This window comes from Sarcophilus harrisii, chromosome 4 (assembly GCF_902635505.1).
Source record: "Sarcophilus harrisii chromosome 4, mSarHar1.11, whole genome shotgun sequence".
NCBI lineage: Eukaryota > Metazoa > Chordata > Mammalia > Dasyuromorphia > Dasyuridae > Sarcophilus > Sarcophilus harrisii.
In genome coordinates this window covers 459515569-459536394 of record NC_045429.1, presented here as the reverse complement: position 1 = coordinate 459536394, position 20826 = coordinate 459515569, and the positions used below count along the sequence as shown (strand labels likewise).

Here is a 20826-nt window from a genome sequence, read left to right as displayed (position 1 = left end):
AAAAACTTGTCCGAGCTCTGATACTAAGGAGCAACTTGGTTTCTGGAAATGAGAGTTGAATACAACATGCATTTATTAAGCACCTGCTTGGTGCCAGGTATGTTATTAGCCACTGGGGTTAGAAAGACAAAAATTGAGGGGGGTCCTAGAAGGTCTTACTGAAAGAGGGGGAAAATGTTCACTAATGTGTAAAAGACAATTTCAAAGGAAAGAGCTATGACGAATGGAAGATCAGGTTAAGCTCATGGGTTAGAAAAACTTGTCGGTGCTCTGATACTAAGTAACAACTTGGTGGCTGGAAATGAGAGGTTGGATGCGAGAAGCTGTTCTGAGTGGGGGGAATATTGACACAAGCACAAGACAGCGTCTGCCCTCAGAGAGTCTACATTCTACTGTAGGGAAATATAGTATCCACAGAAAAAAAACAAAGTAGATATGGGAGGGGAGGAGAGTATTTACACTCACACAATGGCAGACTTGGTTCTTCCCCCCTTGTCATTTATCCCATCACAGGAAAAAGTGATTTTGTTAGTGTCTGCAGACCCCCTCCCCAAGGTCTCCACTTTTCTCTGGGCCTGCTTTGAGATGGGGAGAGTTTTCTTGGTTGGGGACCAGCTTATCTGGGGCCAGCTGGGATTCCGAGCCCCTTCGGGGCAGCCATTCCCCATTCCCACTCCCTAGTTGACTTCTGCCCAATCACATTTTCGCTGTTGTTCTTAGCCAAGTAAGTGGTCGTGAGGTTCCCAAGCTTCCCTTGTTTTCATTAGCAGAGACTTTGGTTGGTCGTGGCTAAGAGTGATGGGAAGGAATTGGAGGAGCAGAAGGAGATGTTGCTTTTTTTGTCTGTGTCCTGTTCTTGCCCTGACTTTAGTTCCATCCCCATTACTCATTGTCCCTGTCCCCAAAACTCATTGTTCCCCAGACTAGTGATGAGGTTAATGTTGGTAGAACAATAGGATTGTTCTCTCTACAGCAAATGTAGAGGGAAACGAAAGTCAGATTCTCTGAGGGAAAACCTCAAACACCAATCTGCCCATGTTCCCTCTGTCCCAACTCTCATTCCTCTTCATCCTTCTGGACATCACTCAGAGTAAGAAACGGTGGCTTCTGGGTAGCTCACTAGCAAATATTGACAAAGGACTTTTAACTTTGCTGATGGAAAACGTAGCATTAATAAATAATAATATTTCATGCCAGGATCGGCAGGGGTAGAGTGCTGGCCTAGGGGTCCAGAAGAGACAGAACCCTCCCACCTTCATCCCATCCTGGCCAGCTGCGTGACCATGGGAGACTTGATTTAGCTCTCAGAGTCCCAGACATCTCTCTGAGACCAGAAGTTTCAGAACAGGTGTTAATTTGAATTGGTAAAGAGAAGTTCCATGCTGGGAACTCATCAATGAAATGATGGGTCTGATCCTCTCAGATTCTTTGATCTCAGTGAAATGATAGAAGAGATTCTTGATTACGTAGGGATTTCTGGGATTCTGGGAAATATTATCACATAATCCTGCATACCAAATTGGATTCCATGAAAGTCTGGAACTCTAGGAGAATGTTCTCTCGAGTCTCCCTGTAACATGACACCTGGTACCAGAGGAAATGTGTCCACAGTAGAAAAGCTCTGGGTTTGGAGTTAGCTGCCCAGGTTCAGGCCCTGGCACAGCTTTGTGTTTGATGATAAGCAAGTCCCTTGATTTCTCTGAGCCTCGGATTTTTCTTCTGTAACAAATGGGGCTGGCTGAAAGTGGAATTTCCTTTCTTGGGGGGGTGGGGTAGTCCTTGCTTTGCTTCAAGCAGAGATTGAACAGTCAGCCATTCAGTATTTGATAGCAGAAATCCCTTTTGTTTTTTCACTTCATTATGGGTTGGACTAGATGGATAGTTGGCCATTGAGGTTTGTGCCAACCCTGGGAGACCATGACTGGGCAGTCTCGAAGCTTTCTTTCAGTTGCAAAGTCTATGAGCTTCTGTGGTATGCCCACAGAGCTGCCTTGTCATGGGAAGCCATGGTAGTCTCCAGTGTGGTGGTCTCCAGCGTGGCGTCCATTGCGTGTTCAAACCTGCCTTGCTAACTCTAGTTCCAGCCGCCATTTTCCCGTTTGACTGGTGGACCTCTTCCCGGGGGGTTTGCTCGGGCCTCTTGTCCCCTCCTGCTCGTTGTTCTCACGCCTGAGTGTTTGTCCCTTATGGCCTCTGACAGTTTTCTCCCTGTAGCTGCGTATTTGCGATGGAGGGCGGGGTTGGCTCTGGGACATTGGTTGTGGTTCAAGTGCCCCCGAGGGGCTGTGGAACTCCTGGCTGGCTGTGGCCTTTCCATCCACAGTTTGGCCTTTGAGGAGGCTGATCGCCGCTTTCCACACTTCCCCTGGCCAGGGGACGGAGCAAGCCGCCTGCTCGGGATGGCGATTTGGGAGAAAGCTGGAAGCCCGCAGCCTGTCCGATGTGTCCCACCTTCGTGTCAATGCTGAGAAGCAGCTGGGCTCGACTCGGGCGATGTCCGACGGGTTTCTGCAGCACCTGCTGCTTTGGAGTTCTGGTCTTTTCTGAGGACCAGGACTTTGAACGTTCTTATACACACGTTTGATCAATAGCAGGAACAAGTAACACAAGTAACTCATTTGGGGAAAAACTGAAAGAAGGCACTGTTGGTGGAACAGATTTCTCAAGCTCTCCCTCCATACAAGGATAAATTTGTGCCCGATAGAAAGAGCCCAGAGGGGAAGTCTGAGGAGTTCAGGCCCAATCCTGAACCTGTTCAACCTTGTCACTCTCCATGAGCCTCAGTTTGCTTCCCTGTTATGAGAGGAGATTGGGCTCAGTAATCTCCCAGGTCCCCCTCAGGTCTGGATTTCTGCTCCTAAATCACTGAATCTCAGTTTCTTCCTTTGTAAGATGAGAGTCAGACTAGATAAACAAGGTCCTGTCTATTTCTGTATTTTTGGCCTGTGTCAAGACAATCCCTGATCTGCACAGGTGGAGGGAGGGCTTCTTTCTGTCAAAATTACGGATCTGAAACCTTTCTTAATAGCCCCCTACACACACACACACACACACACACACACCCTTGAATTTAAATGTTGTATTAATTGCAAAACACTTGGCAGGAGTATGCTGTTGCAGGAGGGTAAAAAATACATATATATATATTTGAAGAAATAAAAATATATATACACAGACACATGTATAAATGTATTTTTATATATGTGTATATATAATCTGTCTACATATATATTTTTATTTCTTATATATCTAATTATGCTATTTCATATATAATTTTGTATCATATATTTAATAATATTTAATATATTTTATAGAAATAAAAATATATATGCAGACTTTACATATTAAATATATTATGTCATATTTCTATCATTTAATATATTATAATATAGTATTAAATGTAATAAAATATATAATAGATGTCTGGGTATATATATTTTTATTTCTTTAAACTGCCCTGAAGGTGAGCTCTTCTCAGTCTAATATTTAAATAGGAAATTTATTCCACAGTGGATCTTAAAGGTCCAACTCACCTCCTGGTGCCCGAGATAAGATAACCTTGAATGTGACCTTGATACCTCTGGCTGCGCTCCAGTGTTGTCCCCTGAAGGACTTGTGGGAGGGGACTTTCTACCAGTCCTTCCCTGGTCATTTAGGACAGTTCATTAGACCTTTATGAAGCCTTCTCTCTATGGGAGACACATGTCAGGAAGGCCCCATTTCGTCTTCTCTTTTAGCCCCCAGTGCTGGGAGTCTCTCCCAGCTGGGTTCTGAGCTTGTGCATTGGTTTGACCCGTGACTCAGAGGAGGGACTGATATAGTGGCCCCTCTCCCATCCCTAAGCTGCTGTTACTCATCCCATTGCCAAGCTTGAAACTGGCCTCCTAGGTTCACAGCCCAAAGACGGCTGACCAGTTCTCCAGCCAATCCCTGGGGGCCAGAAGGCACCTACTATGGGCTGGCCGATCCCTGGGGGCCAGAAGGCACCTACTATGAGCCAGCCGATCCCTGGGGGCCAGAAGGCCCATAGGCCGACCCAGGGGAGCAAAGTCTGAGAGCGACACAGTTCCTGCTCCCAAAGAGCCAGTTCAGCACACATTTATTTCATGTTTTCTGCATATTTGGCACTGAACTAGGCACCGGGGAATGACACATTCAAAACGAGATCATTTTTACCTTCCGGCAGGAAGTAGCACGGACACAGATAACCGGATAAAAAATACGTCCACAGAAATTCAAAGTAACTTGGCAGTGGTTTAAGAGCAGGAAAGACTCCGTGCTGCAGATGGCACCCCAGCCAAGCCTGGGTATGGCACTGTACCCATTTTGGGGGGGCAGGGAGGGTGGCTTGTCATCTTAGGATTTGGGGTTTAGAATAAAATAAGCCTTAGAGCAGGGGTCCTCAAACTTTTTAAAGAGGGGGCCAGTTCACTGTCCCTCAGACTGTTGGAGGGCCAGACTATAGTAAAAACAAAAACTTTGTTTTGTGGGCCTTTAAATAAAGAAACTTCATAATCCTGAGTGAGGGGGATAATGGTCCTCAGCTGCCTCATCTGGCCTGCGGGCAGTAGTTTGAGGACCTCTGTCTTAGAGGAATGCAGCCCACACACCCTGTTTTACAGATGAGTAAACTGAGGCTTAGATCATCAATGCTGCAAAGAACTGAGGGGGATTTGGACCATTCCAAATGATCCTTTCTTCCCCGCACCACGCCCGTCCTGGAGTTTGTTAGATTTTAACAGAGAAAGGTCTTTCCCACTCAATGCTTGGAATTCCCAACTCTGACCTCAGTCAGGCGCCCGACAAAGCAGGTCCCTGACGTAGCAGGTCCCTGAAGCCGCTGGCACGGCTCTTTGGACGGAGCTGGAGACGGACTGAAAGTCCAAGGAGGTGACCCTTCCTTGGTCTGGGAGGGTTCATTGGTTTGCTTTTTGGATTCCCTCTTCCCAAGCCGGTAGCTCCGACATTTCCAAGTCCAGCAGCTGGGGGGAAGGGCCCATCTCTGGCCGGCTCCCGATGGGGTCGAGGACATACTTTATCTCATAGTGAGTTAGGTTTAATAATCAGGAGAAAAGCCAGTTGTCTTAAAGTCTCACCAGCTAACCCTCAATTAGTCTAAAAACTCCATTTGTTGCTTAGTTTTTAAGCCCAGATTAACTCCTCCCATCTTCCCTGCTTTCATTGAGGCAGCCGCTGTCCTTCTGTCAGTCCTCAGGGTCTCCTTTGCCTCCTTTTCCAATATATCGGTCCCTTTCCTAACTCACTGATAAAACCGTCTCCCCACTCCCCCAGACTCAGCCACTTCCTAGCGGTGTGAACCTGGCAAAGTCACTTCATCCTATTTGCTTCAGTTTCCCCATCTGTAAAATGAGCTGGAGAACCGGAAATGGCCAATGCCTCTAGTATCTTTTTGAAGAAAACCCCCAATGACATCATAGAGAGATATTTCAGAGAGACTGAACAACTGTTGTTCTCTTCCTCATCATCATCATCATCATCATCACTACTTTAGACCTCAGACTCTGAGAGGTAAAGCCACTTGCCCAAGATCTCCCAGCCGGTGACAGCATAGGGACCCAAGTCTTCCTCATCTAGCAGCTGCCTCCATCAACTTGATCATCCTGCCTTCATCACTAGTATGGACCAATGAAGATATAGCTAGTGATGGGAAGGCTGACTTCTGTATCCACTGTGTATGTTTTTGTGTGGGATTTAATCATTGAAAAATGAGGTAAAAATCATTGTCCCTACTATGAGCTAACCTTCTGGCTTAAGGTTCACAGTCACTTAGTGGAGCTTTTCCCTCTCCCTCTGAGACAGGCAGTTTTATTTTCTCTCATATTCTAGATGAGCAAACTGAGACCCAGAGCCATGAGGTGATTGGCGCCCCGGAGGATGGGGTTCCAAGCTCCGGCTCTTCTGACTCCTGGTCCTGTTCATCATTCTCGAGTTCTCGTCTTGTAAAATGCTCGTTTGCTGGAGGTGGTCACTTCCTACTTCTCAGAGTCTATCAACAACCGTCCATCGATTCTGTGGGCTTTGGGGGAAGGAGATAATGTGGCTCAAGCCCCTTACCATGGAGTCCTTTTTCCCCCGCAGACCCAGGAAGGAGGGTAGCCCCCAGAGGACAGTGTCAATGATAATGTTTCCCATTGGCCAGGCTTTATTTGGGTTTTTCAACTCTGCAGAAAGGTCCTTTCACATGGGAAAAATATTCCTTCAGAATGGCTTCCTCACAGGAAATCTGAGAAAGCACTTGAACTTTTGTTCCTGGCCCACCATATCCTCTGTCCCTCAAGGGCCCCGTTCCTTCCAGGGCCTGTGGCTCCCTCTTCCGCTCTACTCTCTGCCCTTCCGCTGCAGGCTGGGGAACTGTTGCCCCTTCGAGGGCCAGGGAACTGTTGCCTCTTTGAGGGCCAGGGAACTGTCACCCCTCCAAGAGCAGGGGGGAAGAGGCAGCGCCAGCTTCTCCTTGACATTGTTTGTGCTCACACAGCTAACTTTTCCCTGGTGATCTTTCATTTGGTCATTTATTCTGGTAATTAATGGCAAAAGCATGAAAGCACTTCAGGATGTTTCCCTCTTGAGAAACAGCTGGAGGAGGCTATAAATTGGTAGTGACCTTCCCCTGCAGAACTCTCCAGATGGGCACGCACTCAGGGGCCGAAAAGTCTGAGCGGAGAAGCAGTCCCGACAGGAACGCTGTCACATCCGTCCTGGCCTGGATTTGCTTTGGATTTGGTTTTCCCAGGAATTTCATAGAGTCTTCGGCTCTATCACTTGTTATTAAGCAGGAAACTTATAAGGTACTGAGGAAACAGACAAAATTAAAATAATCCCACTCCCCTTCCCCTCAAGGAGCTTCCCTTCTATGGAGGGTATACGCTATGTACACAAATCAGTCAATATAGAATGTATTCAAATATTAAGTAATTTCACAAGAGAATATTAATATGTGAAAGCTGTGAGGCCTGAGCTGAGCTTTGATGGGACCCAGCAGGCTTCCAAGGAGTAGAAGTAAGAAAGGAAGGAATACTAGGTATATGTTGGGTACAGCTTGGGCAAAGGTGAGGAGGTGGGAAATGAGTGACCTGGATGGGGAACAGCATGGGTATCATGGGGATGTGTTCAGTTTCAGAAGCTGCTCAGTCTTGCTGAAGCGTTCTATTCTAACATCTGGGGCTTGACAATTTGTAGAAAGATTTATAAGTATCCAGGGATTATTAACTAACGGCTCACTGTCTATGTCATCAGGGGCTATGAGGATATCAAACATTGAGCTCAAAGCTCTGCCCACAGTTGATGCTTAATAAATATTTATTGTATAGAAGCAATAATAATCACAGCTGCCATTTATATAGAGCTTTACAGTTTTTGAAGCACTTTATGTAAATTATCTTGCTAGATTCTCACACCAAATCTTTTTAAAATTTTATTTATTTAATATTTCCCCCCAGTTACATTTAAAACAAATGTTTTTTAACATTTGTTTTTAAAATTTTGAGTTCTAGGTTCCTCTCTCTTATCCCCACCCATAATTAAGAAATCACATATGAAGTTATATAAAACATTTCCATAAAAGTCAAGTTATCTCATACCAAATCTCATCACATAGGACCCACAAGTATATGATTTGTCTATTATAATTTCTCCATTTTACAGACAACGAAACTGAGGTTTAGAAACTATTCGTTTTCACTCATCTCATAAGTGTGAGAATTAAGACAACCTCACAGTATCTTCACTTAGGAGAAGGACCTTTCCAAGGAGCTACTCCAGCCGTAAAACCTCCCCTGCCCCTCATTCAGATTTTCTTTGAACTTTGCCTTGAATCACTCTTCATTAGCAAACAAGAACTTACTAAAGATGATTATCAAAACCTCTGCCCTATGAGGCTTCCTGTAAGGCTAAGTGAATCTTCTGATAACTTTCAGCCCCATTACTGATTTCCCATTTGAGAGGGATTGTCAGTGATCTGAGTTTCATAAACTATCAGGATGAACAAAGATTCGAACCAAATTAAAACATGGTCCTACCCTGAGGGATGTGGAATTCTGCCTATCCAGTGCCCCCAAAAGTTATTTTCATAACAATAAACGTGGGCACTGGGGCAAGATTTATATTGTGTATTCCCATTCTAGCATTGGCTTGTTCAATCAACCTACAGTCCATTTTATTTAGTAGCTATATTAAAATGCCATTGAATTTCCTGGTCACCTACCAAAGGCAACTGGGTAGATAGTGGACAGTGGATAGAATCTGGAAAATCTGAGTTCAAATCCACCTCAGACAAGAGTTAGTCTGGACAAGGGTGACCTTGACAAGTCCTTTCACCCTGTTCGCCTCCACTTCCTCATCTGTAAAATGAACTGGAGAAGGAAATGGCAAAACACTTAATGGGGTTTTTGCTAAGAAAACCCCAAATGGAGTCATGAAGAGTCAAATGTAAGTGAAACGCCTGAAGAACAACAACTATTAAAGCAAAAAGAGAATAAATAAATAGCTCGAGATTATTCCTACTTAAAGTGGCCAAAAAACTTGAGTGATTGTTTCTCCCTAAGTGTGCTCAGAGGGTCAGAAGATTAATAATCTACTGCTACATTGAAATTTTTGAAAAAATGAAAAGGAAAGAAAATGATCTCTTGTTTTTTGTTTTGTTTTGTTTTTGTTTAATTAGGTTGACTAAAGATCCTAATTCCTAGAACTGGAAAAAATCTCAGAACCTTGCCCAATCCTCCTTGTCCAGATGAAGGGCACATGGGTAGGAAATTTTGGAGGCAGGATTGAAATTCAATCTATAACTCTGTAGCCAGTATTTTTTTCCATTTCACTTCTTGGGCTTAACTGGATTTTACAATTTTTAAGTATATCTCTTACAATAGCTTTTTTTTTTTAATTAAAGCTTCTCAATTTCCTTTTAAATAATAATTGATGATTAGGCTCAGGTTTTTAGGGACTGTCATTTCCTATAGCAGCTTCTGCTGTTTTGCTTTTGGCATATATATTCCATTCCCTTTTCTAATTCTTGTGACTGAAGAATAATCTTGTGTCTTTTCCTTATTTTTAAAGGTCATTTTCTTAGTTTCTTCTAAAAAGTTGTATCTTCCATCCAAGTTGTTAAATTTAACCATTGGATCTTGGCGCTTGAAGTGTGTGTTTTGTGATTTTTTTTTCTTCCTTGAAAATCATCTGTGTATTGTCTCTATTGATGCTTTGTTGTCAGTATTCAGAAAGTCTGACCAGTTTTCTTGCATTGTTTCCTGAATTACAATAGTCATAATTTTTAATGTTATTTCAGAAAACAATAATCCTTAAGTTATTTCTGCACTTCCTGTCTTTTTTATCCTGTCACCTTATTTAAATTATAATTGAAGGAAGTCAACATTTCAAAGGAGGGAAAAAATTGTGGAACTTTTAATCCTAGAACTTGAGTTCCAATCCCGGTTTTGCCCTTCACAACCTATGGAACACCTAAAAAATTGTTTCCCCTCTCGGGTCTCGGTTTACTCACTTGTAAAAGGAAGAAGTTGTACTAGATAGCCTCGAATGCCCCTTAGAGAGTTTAGATCTGTGGTCACATTATGCTGTGATTTCTTCCCAATTGTTTATTTTCGGCAGTTTAAGTGCCAAGTACTGTGTTAAGCATCAGAAATATAAATTTAAAAAACCCCAGAAACCCAAACTGAGGTAGTCTCTGCCTTCCCAGACCTAACACTAACTGGAAGAGACAACAGAGAAATACGTTATGTTTCCGGGAGGTATGAAATAACAATATGAAATGGAGTTTGACTTACGTGACAGAGACAGAGAGAGAGAGTTCATCCTTGATTTTCTCAATCGTGTTTTAGAGGGAGTGGACACTAGGGCTCAGAGATGGCAAATTACTTGTTATAAAGTGAATGTTTCCCAACCAGGGCTGCAGCTCTGGCCTTCCTGATTCCCAATTCCAGATCCTGGTTCTTTTCTCCATAGCATGTTGCCATAGGTAATCAATCACCAGACATTTATTAAGTGCTTCCTGTGGATCTGCAGCCATCGCTATAGAGCAGGCTCGAGACAATGAGGCTCTGAACCAGGGGGTCAGGTCCGAGAAGGGCCATATGTCACTGAAGTTAAAACCCTGATGGGACTTGACCACAGATTTGGTGGGACTGAAACGAGAGAGAGCCAGGAGCTGAGAGCGACCTCCGGGTTGCAAGCGTGGGTGACCAGGAGGATGGTGCCCTTGGCAGTAATGGAGAAGTTAGGAAGAGGGGAGAATGTGGGGGTGTGGGGGAAGATGATGAGTTCTGGCATCCGTCTGGTAGAGAAAGAAAAGACTTTGAAAACTTAAAAAGAAAACATTTTTGAGCCAATCATCTGTTTTTCTCCTTTAGGATGAGATATTTCTAAAGTATCATTTTCTTTTGAAGATTTTAGAATTCATCAACCAGTATTTTAGTGAAGAAGAAGAAAAAAAGATCTCTGTTTCAGGAGATATCACTTTATTGCATTGGTCTATTGATTTTTAAAAAAAATACTCTTTTTAAAAAAAAATGCTTTCTCTTCTGAAAAGAGCAGTATCATTTGCCCATGTCCCCATTTGGCTGTTACCTCCTCCGAATGTTGTGAGCGGTTTGGTCTGCTTTATTTATACAGGCTAATTTCTCTAATCATCAGTATTGATTTTCTTCGCTAAGTGCTTTTGAGTTCAACGTATCAGGTTAGCAAGCAGCACGGGATCAAATTTGTTTCAAAATAAAAATTTTTAAAGCTCAGTTTGAACTTTCTAACAAGACCTCAAAGTTTATGATCCCGAGGGCCAATTGAACTTGACCTGAACTATCTGTCCTGTTAATATTCCTTAAAAAATCTTGCTGTGGTTATTGATCTTGAATTCCCAAGGTTCTTCTTAGATGTTTATTAAGTCATTAAGACAGATGTAGACATGCCTGACCGGCGAGATTAATTCCATTATCTCTTGTCCAGTGCTATCTGACTCTCTTTATCTTCCTCAGAAGTGGGTGAACTGAAGCGACAGGGTTCAGCCGGTGGCCCGAGGTGACCCCGTGCAGGCTCTCTGCGGTTCATCCGTGGCCGATGACCTCAGAATCCACTGCCCCAGCATCCCTGTTACTAACGTTGTCTGTTCATGTCTCATTGCACTTCATGGCCCTGACGGTATGATCAAGAGCTTAAAAATAAGTTGGCAGAGCGGACGAAGTGTGATTTAATTAGATTTTAGTAAATAAATATGTTATTAATAATCATGGTTCCCATCCATGAAAATAATAGTCCATCCAAAATTCCTCTTAAATGTCACCATGTTGGACTTTGCCCAAAGCACGACTTGATCATGATGCGGGTTTTCAGCAGATTTTGAATCTGGCTGAAAATTCAGAAGGAAGAGCGGACACATTTGATGATTAAGACCTGAAAGAGGAGAATGGAAGTAGATGGGACTTTGGGGTCCCTAAATAATGTGATTCTCAGATTGATTTGACTCTCTGGGTCTCATCTTTTTAAAAACAAAAATCGAAACAACCCAAATGAGGACGGGCCTTGCTGATCCCTGCAGTCCCTCCCAACTTCCCGTCTCAGGGAATCATCTGCTCGTCTCTCCCGGATTTGCCAAGTGCCACGTGGTCCTTGGAGCTCTAGGAACCCCACTTCCAACTTCCTCTGTAGGCTCTGTGCGAGGCGAGTGCAAAGCCATTTAAAGTGTCCCCTGTGAGACACAAACATCCCCTCAATGGCCTTTCCTAGGTTTCTCCTCCAGTTTCCTCCTGAGAAATTCTGAAAGTTGCCTTGGGGAGAGAAGGGGAAAGGTATTACGAGATCTGGGGTAGATATGAGGGGAGCCTCGGGCAAATGGAGGTTTCTAGGGGAGTTCTGTGGGAACTCCAAAGACTGACCTTAGAGATAAAACCATAAACCCCATGAATTATGCTCTGACTTTCAAAGAGGGAGCTAGATCCCACTCTGAGCCTGCTCCAGGGCGTCTGGGGCTTCAGACAGGAGCAGCCCAGGGAAAGCTAGTTACAGCAAATGAGTCACAGAGGTCCTGAACAAGATGTGGTGCGGCTGGGCCCGGGACAGTGCCCGGCACCAGATGGGCCACCTATGGGCCTCGCCCCCGGAAGACGGCTGAGGGAGGGGGACGCTGGCCACCACATGCAGCCCGCCTCCCCACGATGGGGTTCATCTCAGACCGAAGTCTTCCCAGGGGACTCTTTCTTCCTAGGTTGCCGGGCTGCCTGGGAACCAGCAGGTCCAAACTCTAGTCTGGGGAGTCTGAGCTCCCATGAGATCTCCGAGGTCCCTCGAGGACTGAGGCAACAGGTCCTCTGCCTCTCGGCCCACGAGCTCCTCCGCGTCTTGGCCCACGGGGTCCTCCGGCACCCGCTGCCCTCCCTTGCCGGGCAAACCTTCCTAGTGCTGACTTTGGGAGCCGCCCACGCCGACGCGGGCCCACAGGGCTGTGCTCCTTCCCTCCAGCCTGCAGTGGTTTGGAGGGGATTCTTGTCTCCTTCCCTTTCCTGTCATTACCCCAAGTCGGAGTTCATTACTCCCCTGCTCCAAGTCAGCAGATGCGCCCCTTCTATGGTTGTCTCTGCTGAGTCTGAGACCCCCTGGACCAGGAAGTCATTTCCAGCGGAAATTAGACCAGTTCTGGGCCAGCCAAGAGCCTTGAGTGCTCCCAGTACCACCGGGCTGTCCCTGATGCCTTCTAGCTCAACTACCGTCAAAATCATTAAAATGCATTAATCTCATTAGGCGTAATCCTGTTAATGGAGAAAAGTCTTCATCTGTTCCTCAGTCTTGGCCATTTTCCCTGCTGGCTTTCAGAGCCGCCTTTCCAAGAGCACTGAGCGGCACCGGACTTCCTCCCCATCCCCGGGGTCACTCGGGCCAATGGCCAGCGCCCCGACGTCAGCTCTCTGCCCTCGTCCAGGCTGCTCTCCTTCTCTGCAGTGGCTGAGCTCCATCTTCCATGAGTCCCAACTAAAATCCCACCTTCTGCAGGACCTTCCCCCACCTCAATCCCAGTGCCTGCTCTCCCTTAATTACTTGCTATTTATCCTGCTGATAACTCGGGCAGGTTGTAAGCTTCTCCAGGACAGGGATTGCCTTTGCATCTCTTAGCCCTAGTGCTTACCACAGTGCCTGGCACACAGTAGGGCCTTAATAAATGTTTGTAGCTTAGGGGATGATGGAATCCTCCCAGACTAAACTTCCAGGTCCAGGCTGTGTAGCTACTCCTAGCCCTTGGATTTCCTTCAGCCTTTAATGAATTACAAAATGATCTCTTCTGGGATATAGATAAATGGCCTGTGTGTGTGTGTGTGTTGGGGGTGGGGGGGTGTTTTCTTGGGTTAAGGGACTTGGCAAGGGTCACGGCCAGTCAGTGTCGAGTGCCTGAGGCCAGATTTGAATTCATGCCTCTGGACTCCAGAGCTGATGTTCCATCCACTGCACCCCCTCCCTTCCTCCAAGAGCTGTTCTTTGAGGCTGGGAGACAGCTCCTTGTCCTGGAGCTCCAGACTTTGCAGAGCAATTTTCCCACCTGCTTTAATAGAGTCAGTTCTCTCTAGCCGAGTGAAACCACAGGCTCAGGATTAAATAAATACATAAGTACAATAAAAGATATATATATATATATTTATAATAAAATTATAATTTTATAATAAAAGATAAATACATAAGTACAAAAGAGAAGCCCAGAAGCCATGTGTCTGCCTTCTAATGGCTGCAAAAAATAAAAGAATATGAGTATTTACTGGATTTTATCATTTCCAAAAATTAGCCATTGAGGCTCTTTGAGAATCACCGCTCCGAGTTTGGCATTGGAAGGCCAGTGTTAAATAGTGGCCTTCGATGCCCTTTGCCCTGGGGATTTGGGCCCTTAGACGAGTGCCCTCTGAGCGCTAATGCAAGAATCCCTTAATCTCTGGGATTTTACCCCTCAGTGTCCAGGGTTTGATCTAGCAATGAGAGGCTCCCAAACTGGAGGTCCGGTCGAGAATGATTATTTTAGGACTTTGAGAAATGATGGCGCCCAGGACTGGCCGGGCCACATCTGGATGGCCACAGCTGGAGGGCTGGCTGGACTTTGTGGAGTTCTTAAAATAGGAACACCAGTGACCGAGTGACCACCAGTGACCCTTAATCGTTTCAGGGACTAAGGAAGATTAGAAAAAGAGGATTCCCCATCTTTGACTGCTTGAAGGACCGCCTTGTGAGGAGGAATCCCGCTTCTTCCCAGGAACTGCAAGAGACACTCAGGTTCCTTTCACAGATGACCCTTGGGAGCCATCACAGGCCATCTCTTAGATCTGTGGGGATCCCAAATGGCAGAGACTCACTGAGTGCCTGGAGCTCCATCCGGAGCTCTCCCCCGGAGGCCCAGAGGGGCTTCCTGGAGGGCTGGGAAGGAGCCATGTCAGATGAAAGGAACCTGAGTGTCTCCTGGCTGCTTCTCCTGCGTTCTGCAGATGGACGGGACTCTGTGGGCCTACAAAAAGGTGTCTGGAGTCATCAGAACTGTGATTATGTCTCTCTGCCTCTCTTTGAGGGATGGATGGCACAGGAATGGAGACCTGGTCACACACACACACACACACACACACACACACTCACACACACACTCTCTTACACTCCCTCATGCTTACACACACTTTTATTAGTCTGTTCCCCATCCCACCACGTGTAAGGCTCCTTGACTTCTCCGGTTCACCTTGCTCTGAGCTATCAGTACTTGGTTCAGTTGTATCTGGAGTACGGGAGCAATTGGTTCCTTTCTTGGATTTTGGTCTTTTGAAAGTTGCCTGGCTCTTGGCAGGATGTGTCTGGCCTGGGTCGAGGGAACCTCCTCAGAGACTCCTCCTGGGCCTCCTACCCTTGCCACTGACTCCAGACGCTCGGGGACCGCCAATGGCTTTCATGGCCTTTTCTAGCTCACAAAGACTTGACCTTATCTATTCTGCTTTTAGGAAAAAAGAATCAGGAATCACGCACTCGGAGATTAATGTGTGAGGCAGAGGAGACAGTGCACCATGAATTTGCTTGATTTCATGAATTCCCTCTTTGATACTCAGGCATATTGTAACAGGATTAGAGAAATCAGAATGGATCCGTTACCCAGGAAGCACCATTCAAAGATCAGAAACAAGGCCAAGGTTCATAAGGACTCAAGGATAGCAGGTCTTACAGCATCACTGAGCTGGCTCACTGGAGGGATGGGCATGGGTTCAAGTTCTGGCAGAGAAGGAGAGATGGCCTCTAGGAATAGGAGAGGACCAGAAGTCACGGAAAGGGACTGGAAGGAAGTGGGGGCCTGGGGATTGGGGAGTGGAATTTTAAACGTTTTGTGAAGGTTTGAGGAGGCTGTTTAAGGGCTCAGCCCGCCAGCCTGTGACTAAAGTAAGGCAGGGAAGGGGGCCCCAGTCGTGAGCCCAGAATGCCAAAGGATTTGTTACCGTGATTAGTGGAAGTCCCCTGGAATATAGCTTGACATGGAAGAGGATGAAGAAAAGCCTAAAACTCACTCCAAAGTCCTGGATAAAGTTGGAAGAATTACCTAGAAGTGGAGAGATGGTGCGGGTGAAAACATGAAAGGGAAACAGAAAGGAGAAATGGAGGGTGAGGCAGCAGGAATGAAGCCGTCTTCCCTTCCTTTCCTTGTCGGGAAGGTGCAAGTAGAGGCCTCCAGCAGAAAAGACTGCAAGAGATGAGCTGTATCTACCGGGAGACGGATTACTGTTAAATACAGCACCAGTCCAGGAAGCTCATATTTACATGGTGCCTTAAATGAAGTAACTCAGAGCAAGGGGAACCGGAGAAGTCAGTGCAAGGAATGTTTTATGGTCCCAAATATGGTTCTCCATACTCTGAAGTAGGTGTTGCTCCAGGATTTTATAGATGAGGGAACTGAGTTTCCCAGAACTGAAGTGACGTCCCCATATACGTAGTCAGTAACTGAACAAAGTGGGATTTGAACTCAGATTTACCCGTCCCAAGTCCAGTGTTTGAGCCACTCTGTTACACTTTCTTGAAAGGTGGAAGAGATATTGGGGTTTTGGGGTTTTTGTCTTTTTTTTTTCCTGAAGCAATTGGGGTTATGACTTGCCCAATGTCACACAGCCAGCAAGTGTTAAGTGTCTGAGGGCAGATTTGAACTCAGATCCTCCTGACTTAAAGGTGGCTGCTCTCTCCACTGCGCCCCCGAGCTGCCCCTGGAAGAGATGTTGTTAAAATTCCCAAGATGTGTAATGATTTGTGGACAACTGAGTGGGAACCCCATAAGCGATAGTGGAAAGGGACAAACAATGGCTGGATTGGTTTTGTAGTGAGACTGGGGGGGGGGCAGGATGATGAGAATAACAGTAGGGACTAGAGACACGGCTGAGGTCTCAGCATATAAGGCATTGTTGCTGGAAGGGGAGGATTGGGGACTCCAGAAATCTCCCCCTGGGAATGGACGGGTACAGCATCCCCATGTGGTATAATTGGAGAGTCAGTGTCTGTGTGACTCCAGGATAGTTTCTTCCTGAGCCTCTTTCCCTCCAGCTGAGGGAATTGAGAGCTGAGAAGGTCCACCTTTCTCTGTGTGGTTATTACTATGGTCAATGCTTTTCCTTTACTCAAGGAAAATTCCTCTTTTCTTTTTTAGAACTAGAACTGCCTCCACTTGGTGTTGAGTTGATTGAACTTCATTTCCCTTTGTTTGGGACCTGGAATTATATTTAATACAATGAGGATAGGGGAGTAGAAAATTTTGTTCCTAGCGTGCAGGCTCAAGGGAAAAGAGGGATCTCTCCTCGCAGTTTTATTTGGCTGCTTTTGGAGAACATTGAATTTTTCAATATTCCTTCCAAAACTTATTGTTGTTTTCTAGACTTTTGATTTTGAGGATCATAGGAAATTCCCGGTGTGAAAATGCCTTTTCCTGAAGCAGATTGGCAATTGTCTCTGTCCTGTTCTCTTATGAGTTGCTCAGGACTCTGAGAGGCTAAATAACTGACTTAGCTTTGGTTGAACATCCAGATATTAAAGGCAAGACTTACTGGAGGTTTCACATCTAGCTCCAGCCTCAATACCCTGCTCTTGCTCTACCCTCCAACATAATGTGGGCAAAAGGTGAATTCTAAAAACCACAGTCAGGATTTCGCTTTCCTTTCATGAGGGAGATTCATGGAAACCATAAACTGGCAAAGGATGGAGGTGAGAGATCCTTGCTCTGTGGAACAAGGGAAATCTGCCACAGCAGGTCCTGCTGGCTCGTACCTCCCCCTCCCAGTTATTTATTAAGTTTTGTTTTGTTTCACATCAGCACAAAAAGCTAGAAAGCACCCTCTTCCTCACCCATCAGCAAGGGTTGTTCTAATAAAGTAAATTAGGATCATCAGAGCTGAAAGGGAGTTGTGTTGTCTCTTATGGCTAAGGAACCAGACTAGCAGCAGATGGGATTAAAGACCCTCATGGCATAGGTTTAGAGCCAGCTGAATGTCCAAGCTTCTCTCATTTTATGCACAAGAAAGGAAATACACAATTTACCCAGAACCACAAAGGGAGTTTATTAAATGGCATTAGTGGTGCAGCCTTCTAACCCAGTTCCCCTCATTTCAAAATCCTGGGCTCTCCCCTTGTGGGGAAGACATAGATCCCCAGACTCACCTAGAGGTCCGCTTGCTAAACTATCGGCTGTTAGCTCAGGCCCATGGGATGACAGCGTCAACAAAGTTTGCCTGTTAGAAGTTTTTCCCACAAAAATAGGCATAGAGAAGATTATTAGCTTCTGAGGTCACTCACGGAACGAGTAACACAGGTCATCCCTGAGCTCCCTTAAGCCTAAAGCCCTGATTTGGAGGCTCTGGCTGCAGGAGGAGGGAAGCTGAGGGGATCTGGGGCCTGAGGGGGGAGGCCAGCTGTTCCGGCAGCTGCCGTGGGAAGGGAGGGCTTCCAGGGAACAGGCATCCGGCGGAGGAAGAAAATTTCTGGCTTTGGGGCCAAAACGCAGCCGTGGAGGTCCTTGTGTCTCTGCTTGTATGGTTATGGGGAAGGTCTTGATCGTTGTGTTGGTTAAATGGAAGGTATGATGAGCAAGAGGTGGAAGGAGGGCTGGGATCATGGCACAGGCTAGCCCGAGAAGGGCTCCCAGGGACAGGAAATCAATCCCTGCCCAGCTGTAGCTGGTGGGTCACTGGCTGGTCTTAGTCTGGGCTATCCCAGAACCTGAAGAAGATTGGGCGTGGTCCAGAATCAGTTGAGTTGCACGAGGCTGGGAATACTTGGGAATATCCCCTGTGAAAGGGAAGGGATCCCTAAGCACTAGCCTGGAAGTCAGGCAGGGCCAGGGCTGGGAACATCAATTCCAGCCACAATGTCCCTTGTTTGGACAGACAGTGAACAGCTGTGTGTAGGGAGAAGGAAAGAGAGAGAGAGAAGAGAGAAAGAAAGAAAGAAAGGAAAGAGAAAGGGGAGAGAGAGAGAGAACAAAAGAGAGGAAAAGGAGAGAATGAAAGAGAAAAAAGGAGAGAGAATAAAAAAGAAAAAAGGAGAGAATGAAAGAGAGACAGAAAGAAAGAGAAAAAATAGTTGTTAAAATTGGGATCAAGCCCTTTCCTCTGGATAAGGAGTCCTGGATGACCTTCATCTCTAACCCAACTCAGTCTGTTGCTCCTGCTGCTAGCGAGATGCACTGCTTGTCCCTCACCGCGTAGTCCAGAGACGTCATCACCCTGTAGTAGCGTTTCCTTTTTGTCTAACATGTGTGTAGTATGACAGCATCCTCCCTCTAATTGTGCCCTGTGAGTACAGAAAGTTTCACCATTCTCATAATGTTCCATGTCTTCCTTTCTGGAGTCAGGCTTCTCTTGGGGAGTAATACAGATCCTCAGCAACCTCCTCCCCTCAGCTGAATCCCAGAGACAACTCAGGGCTGTGTGTGTGTGTGTGTGTGTGTGTGTGTGTGTGTGTGTGTGTGTGTGAAAGAGAGCGAGAGACAGAGAGAGAGAGACAGAGAGAGTCTGTGTGTATGTAAGAGAGAAAGAGAGAGTGAATGTGTATATGTGACAGAGAGAGAGGTGGATTGTGTGTGTGTGTGTGTGTGTGTGTGTGTGTGTGAGAGAGAGAGAGAGAGAGAGAGAGAATGTGTATATGTGACAGAGAGAGAGGTGGATCGTGTGTGTCTGTGTGTGTGTGTGTGTGTGTGTGTGTGTGAGAGAGAGAGAGACAGAGAGAGTCTGTGTGTATGTAAGAGAGAAAGAGAGAGTGAATGTGTATATGTGACAGAGAGAGAGGTGGATTGTGTGTGTGTGTGCGTGTGTGTGTGAGAGAGAGAGAAAGAGAGAGAGAGAGAGAGAGAGAGAGAGAGAGGTGGATCGTGTGTGTGTGTGTGTGTGTGTGTGTGTGTGTGTGTGTGTGTGTGTGTAACAGAGATCAACAGAGACTGGGAATGGATTGTTGGTCGGAGCAAATCTGGCCCTGCTTTTTCTGGGGGATGATCCTCTCCGAATGGAACTCCTCCCCCATGGGGATTTTTGAGATTATAACGTAAATGATCCAGAAAACGGTTCCCTTTCATCCGTCCTGAGCTTGGGATCCCACAGAAAGCTCGTTGCAGACACGGATGCTTGTGGGTCTCTGAAGGGAGCTTCCCTTGTGGATTTGGCAGTTCTTATAAAACTGGTGTTGCTAGAGTCCAAGATGGGGCCCACGGGCTGAGCTGAGGTTGTATTTCCCCCAAGTGGAGCCTGAGTCTGTTCAGCCTTCGAGCTCTCCTTCCCTTTTCTGTAACGAGGTTTCCTTTTTGTGTGACAGGTGGGAGATTCAAGAAGGAAATAGTGGTCGATGGCCAAAGCTACCTGCTGCTGATTCGCGATGAAGGGGGCCCTCCGGAGGCACAGGTAAGCGGGGGCCCGGCCCCGGCCGCGATCTGGCTCTCGAGCAGTCGTGGAAAAGGGTCTGTATTCCATCGCACCGGGTCAGGTGGGATCCGGGGAATCTAGAGCAGAATCTGGACATTAATGTGAGCGGTGCCGGAAATCCAGAAGATGAGCTGTAGGCTTCTTGTGCTGACTGGGGGCCGGAACGGGGACGGCTTCCGGGGTCCGTGGTGGACGGAGAGCTGGATGAGACTCAAAGGCTGGAAGGGCGATAAATGTCCACTTCCTGAGCGTTCTAGACTCTCATATGAAGTTTCAGACTGTGAGGGCGAGCCTTGTTCAGCAGGCATTTCCCCCATTCTGTATTCTCTGTGTGTGTGTGTGGGGGGGAGATAAAGGGACAGAGAGAAACAGAGACAACAAGAAGGGGGGAGGGAGAGAGAGAGCGAGAGAGAGAGAGAGAGAGGCAGGCAGGGGAGAGAGAGAGAGAGAGTAAGAGACAGAGACAGAGCGAACCCCACCCAAGGTCCCCAGGAGATGCAGCAGCGGAGCTTGCATCCAGTCCTTCCTCCCAGAACAACGTCCTCCCTTTTGTTAAAACACTTCAGCTAAGAGGGAACCATGAGAGAGCTTTGCCTGGAAGCCAGTGACTCTGGTCAGGAGCAGCTCCCCACCTCCTGGAGCTGCTCTTGGATGGATGACTGAGGGTTGTGCCCTTTCCCTCCTGGGAACTGCTCTCAGGGGCAGAGGGGCCATGTGGGGTGAGCCTTGGGAGGGACCTGCCTCCCCTTCTGGGCTCTCCTGGGTGATCTCCGGGACCCTCCCTGCTCCGCTGCTCTCCTCCGGCCACTTGTGGTCTCTCCTGGGCTGCTTGTGGAGGAATCGAGCCAGGACGTTCTCCACCATCCCTGACTCCAGGCTGGTCTGGACACAGAACAATGTTTCAGAGTCTGGTGGTTTT

General features: G+C 46.5%; 1 protein-coding gene across 10 annotated transcripts in view; it reads left to right on the top strand.

The window, feature by feature from the left end:
• The window catches only part of AGAP1 (ArfGAP with GTPase domain, ankyrin repeat and PH domain 1), a 615139-nt gene that overhangs the window by 257582 nt on the left and 336731 nt on the right, over positions 1-20826 (top strand). For all 10 annotated transcript variants that reach the window (XM_031968800.1, XM_031968799.1, XM_031968801.1 and 7 more), the window contains one exon: positions 19801-19886. In XM_031968800.1, coding sequence (XP_031824660.1) covers positions 19801-19886 — 86 coding nt within the window. The remainder of the gene's footprint in view (positions 1-19800; positions 19887-20826) is intronic.